General features: G+C 33.5%; 1 protein-coding gene across 1 annotated transcript; it reads right to left on the bottom strand.

Moving 5' to 3' along the window:
* Window positions 1–1,291: 1,291 nt before the first annotated feature.
* On the bottom strand, window positions 1,292–3,704 carry EV154DRAFT_557458 (uncharacterized protein; the record flags this gene model as incomplete). The annotated part of the gene is made up of 5 exons (XM_051605431.1): window positions 1,292–1,949; window positions 2,000–2,098; window positions 2,915–2,993; window positions 3,071–3,194; window positions 3,630–3,704. The coding sequence occupies 5 exons, from the start codon at window positions 3,702–3,704 to the stop codon at window positions 1,763–1,765; spliced, it is 564 nt and encodes a 187-aa protein (XP_051449825.1). The 3' UTR covers window positions 1,292–1,762.
* Window positions 3,705–4,957: the final 1,253 nt, after the last annotated feature.

Here is a 4,957-nt window from a genome sequence, read left to right as displayed (position 1 = left end):
TAATATTTTAAGCAACGCCTTAAATATTTAAACCTAAATAAGCAAGATAGCTGTTTTAGTGAGCGGTATTAATTTTCGTAAAGTCTCAACGGTCCTAGGTTCGAGTCCAACCTAAGGCGTAACTTTTTTTCAACAATTCTGATTTTGTAGTGTCGTAGTTCTCATTTACCTCCACATTGTATTCGACAAAAAACCAAACAACTTATCTATTAGCAACTAGCATGAGATAAAACAACAATCTCTGAATAAATTGGTCCATATATATTGTTAAAGGAATAAAAACTATGATATAATTCAACATCTTCAAAGTTGGATCAATGCTATTCAATAATTTAGTCCACTATTATTTTTATCTTTAATAACAATAAATATCTTTTTTTGCATTGACATTTATTCTTCAATTTTTAATATTATAATTGTCCATAACTATAATGTGATACAAAAGGTTGCATTGAGGATCCACGAGAGCGTTTTCTTTAGAAACATCAACTACGATACCACAAATATCCAGACATTCTTAAGCGTTGTTTTTATAGGATGTTTTTGTGATCATTCTTTTCGGAAAAACTTATCATCAACCGTCTTTAAATAAATCGCATTCACTCCATGTGCGCATCTAACAAAGTTTCACAATAAACTAGTAACTCTGTTTCCATCCGTACTATAAAATGTTTTGAAGATTTGTAAAAAAAAATCAAACTTACAAGCATTTTTAACCAAATAAATGTGGGTCTTCATACTATCATAATTGCAGATGTTGACAATACAACGATAGTACACTTATCCAGTACAAAGAGACTGTGAGAAAATAAAAATAAAAATAACATCCAACCCGTTTTCTGGTTTATTAGTACAAAATAGAGGGGGAAAATAATTTCCTTATAAATAAAAATACGTCATCATTTTATTATTTAAAGGGTCATATCGAATCAATTCTGTCTATAAATAAATGCTATGTATTTAATTGGAATTATTTATAGAATATAATTAAGATTATAAAACAGAACAACTAATAAGTCCAGATAGAGCACTAAAAGTAAGTACAAAAAAAAAAAAAAAATGGTTAATTCCCAGAGCAAAACGGACGTCGAAATTACCGCAACGAAGTGGAGGTCAAATTTCGGTCACGTTTTGTCTTGGGAATTAGACAACGCCTGAATCGGTCGGCTACTTACTCCGCGGTTTTTACTGACTAAGAGCACTATCCGTTTCTCGGTTGACTAAAATGACAGTGATGTGCTAAGTGCACTATCGGGGGTTTTTTTTTTTTTTTTTTTTTTTTTTTTTTTTTGCCCACTTTCGGTGTTTTTTTCTTTCTTTGCCTAAACCCAGTACACTAACAACACACAATGTCAGGTCAAAACATTGTTATAACAGAAGATTACATTCCTTAAGAAATGCCGAATTATATTAAGACGTAAGATGTAGCCGATTGCTAAATAACTGAATATGATTTTTAGTTCACAATTTGTCTCAAGCTTTACGGAGAGTGGAACAACAAAAATACTCATAGGCCCAAAAAAGGACTACACCCCGTTTATTGTATGCTGGAGCAAGAACCCAACTAGTCCTCATTGTGGGAACACTGAGAAGCCATCTATCAGGGTTACGCCTAGTGGAGACATAAATTATAGACAGGCGCACTCGAATATAAACAAGGTCTGATTATCTGCTGCTGAGGTTATAAAAACCAAGAAGACCCGACTTGATTTTATTTGATGTAGCTTTTGCAATGGCCAAAAACTTAAAGGGTGTGAAGACTTTAAAGACCCTGGTTTATCTCTTGAAAATCAGACTGATAATATCCTAAAAAATACAAAGAACCTTGCTTTTCGAAGAGCAGGGTAGACGATGTAATTGTACTAGACGTAACGACAATCACTTTTCCGAAGTCTTTATGCACACAAACTCTGTATTCGGTAATGAAGATATGTGTCAAATAAAATGCACTACCAACATCGTCAATTATATTTTTTTTGTTGTAGGTAAATTGGCTTACAGCGGACACTTTTTGCCGTTATCCGATGCCGAACACTCTGGTAGCTCTTTTGTGTTCAATACTTTACGACTCTCATGCGCTACTTCACCACCAAAAACCCTTTATTATTTTCATTTCCCTCATTCACAAAAATAGGAGCAAACCATTTTTTTTGTTCGTATATCACCGCAAAGTAATACCTGATCCATTGTTTGATTTAAACTTATAGTAACAAATGATTTTCAAGGGATAAACAAACTTCCATATGTCTTGATTAAAAGAATTCAAATCATGTTCTATAAACGGACATATAACATTTTGCTTGATCGTGATGATGCTTCAACCAAACGTTATGCAGGAATTTTGTCTAGATTTGATTTGAACTACTTTTAATATCTGTGTGCTTTGATGATGTAGTTATGCTGTAGCAGTTTATTCAGTGTTGATGTGTGCTATCTCTGATTTTTGATCAGTGCCCATCATGCGTTATGAGATAACTTCATAATTAAAAGAGAGGGGAAAATTACGTCGATTTAACACATAATTATTGGTCAACGTCGTTATCCATAGAAACGGAAAAGGTACTGGAGAATTTTATTTCCCTTGTTCGTTTGCCTTTTCTTAGATTTAAGCTTGTTGTTTTTCTTCTTGTTGAATGATTAGAAACCAGTTTCCAAAATTGTCTTTTCTAAACACGGAAGAGGTGGAATATACGACATGAGGTGTAACTGAAACGGTTTCAGGTCATAACGTCGAACGAGTGACTTTATTGGTCGCAGCATAAGGAGTGACATGGGTTGAAATTTAAACGCTGCGTTTCCTTCTATTTTTGTACACCGACCAAAAAAATAGCTAAGGAATGACCATCATCGCAAGAGAGTATGTCAGATCTTATTCTGAACAACGTTGGTGTTAGTTAACAGTTTTTGCCTTTACGATTGACAGTCAATTGTGTTAACGCCACTAAGTTCTTCTTTGTTCGTCATTTCTGTGTAGAACCAACTTTTTGCAAAAGCTAAAAATATTTTTTAAAGACGGCCCGTTATCCTTTTGTGACTTGTCTATTCAAGCGCCAACACAAAAAAAACGCACGTCTTTCATTTTTTCTTATTCTGACAAGAAACATTGTTGGAAAGATGTCCCACGTCATGCCACCTTTGAAAACTAGGTTGAACAGGTAAATATACTTGCATGGGGGATCGCAATCCTTTTTGTTCTAATTTCATTTTTAGCTTCTCAAATTTTAAAACATTTTCAACCGTTCATTAGGTAGTTTGGGTACTTGATCGTGAGATCCGAAAGCATATAACTGCACCAAATTGACAACAAGTTCTCATAATACGGTCACTTTTGGTAAAGGATCCCAAGCGACAAATTGGAATTATAGGCCAATGTTAGAGTCTGTCTCTAGACGATGCAAAAGAAGATGAATTATTATTGAGGATCATGAAAAAATTCAACGTCGATATCCCTTTAACGACGTATTTATTTACAATAAGCAGTAAATAGGTCTAGTCGACAAAGGAGACCAGGAGAAGTCAAGGTCAAAACATATTGTTGAGTTCAAACATGCAGCCAATACAGCAAAAAGCAGCGGACTCAAACGAGAGGGGATTCAGAACACAGGAGGACAGAAGATTACAACGCATACAAAAATAATATTTCGTGGATAAGGGTGTGATATCCCAACAAATAGAGGTATATTTCGACTTGATGATACGAGCATGATAAGAAATAGGACAATTACGTGTTGAAAAAGTAATGGGGGTACGAATGAAAAAAAAAATGTACGTCTTGTCGTGATCGAGGCTATATACTTAATATATGACTCTATCTACACTTCTTAAATCTTCCATTTGATAATCCTAAATATAATTCTTATTGGTACTTTATATTAAATACTGATCATTTACTTTATGTACAGTCTTGATCTCATATCATCCTTCATACAAGTATAAGGCATACATTTAAATAATAACATAATATGAAAACATATGAAGGTTACATCAGCCACGTTGAGGTGCCACAGCTATCTTTAATAAGAACTACATTTTCCCCTGAATGTTGTGCTACAAGACATACACGGTTTAAGAATGAATGTTATTGTTATTGTTATTGACATCTCATTATGGTCTTTCTATATGGGATCATTACATCCGAGTATTATCTGGATAAATCTACCCACAACCGTCATCAGCCCATCTGTGATCAATGTCTGAAATAATGTGTATATAAAGACCCCCATTTATTTGTTTAATAAAGCTTTAGTTTATTTTTGCAGTTTGATAATTTCACTTTGTTAAATTTTACATTTTATTCTTAATTCGCTATTATCACTCTCGAATTTCTCACGTCTACGGTAAATATACTTCACAAGGGCAGGAGAGGATGCAAAACTAGTTTTAGATAAAAGCGTGTAATTTCCTTGAGTGTAAACTTCGTTGGAGGGTGTAATATAGAAAAATGACAACAGCAATAAATTAGTACAACGGCAATAAATTAGTACAACGACAATAAATTAGTATACAGAAAACAAAGAATGTGTTTGTTTTGTTTTCTCTTGTTTGTTTGATTAACTAAATATGTCTTGGACACGAGAGGAACTTTAAACTGTAGCCTTAAAACATTTAATAATCGAATACAGGTAATGGCAGTTGCAGCTAATTATGCGAATTATTTGGACAGGACGTGTAGTTAGCCCTTTGGTAAAAAGGAAAGGGCATTTAAAATCACATTCATAAGGATTTACGATACGGTAATTGTTTTCGTGTTTTGTAGATTTATTTCCTTTTACAGAATTCTCTTTTATCAATGACCAAATAATGATAAGGTCAACGTTTTGAAGCTTTCATACACGTTCTATAATGAGAACACCAAGTCTCTTTTAAAATCCAGCGAACAAAAATTGCCTTTAAAGCCATTTTGATTGATGTCGTTATCCTTATTTTACTAAGAAAAAAAATCTTTCTCAAAGTAAAC

This window comes from Mucor mucedo, assembly GCF_025094135.1.
Source record: "Mucor mucedo strain NRRL 3635 chromosome Unknown EV154scaffold_410, whole genome shotgun sequence".
Lineage (NCBI taxonomy): Eukaryota > Fungi > Mucoromycota > Mucoromycetes > Mucorales > Mucoraceae > Mucor > Mucor mucedo.
Note: the sequence above shows the minus strand (reverse complement) of the source record. Positions and strands in the feature narration are given on the sequence as shown.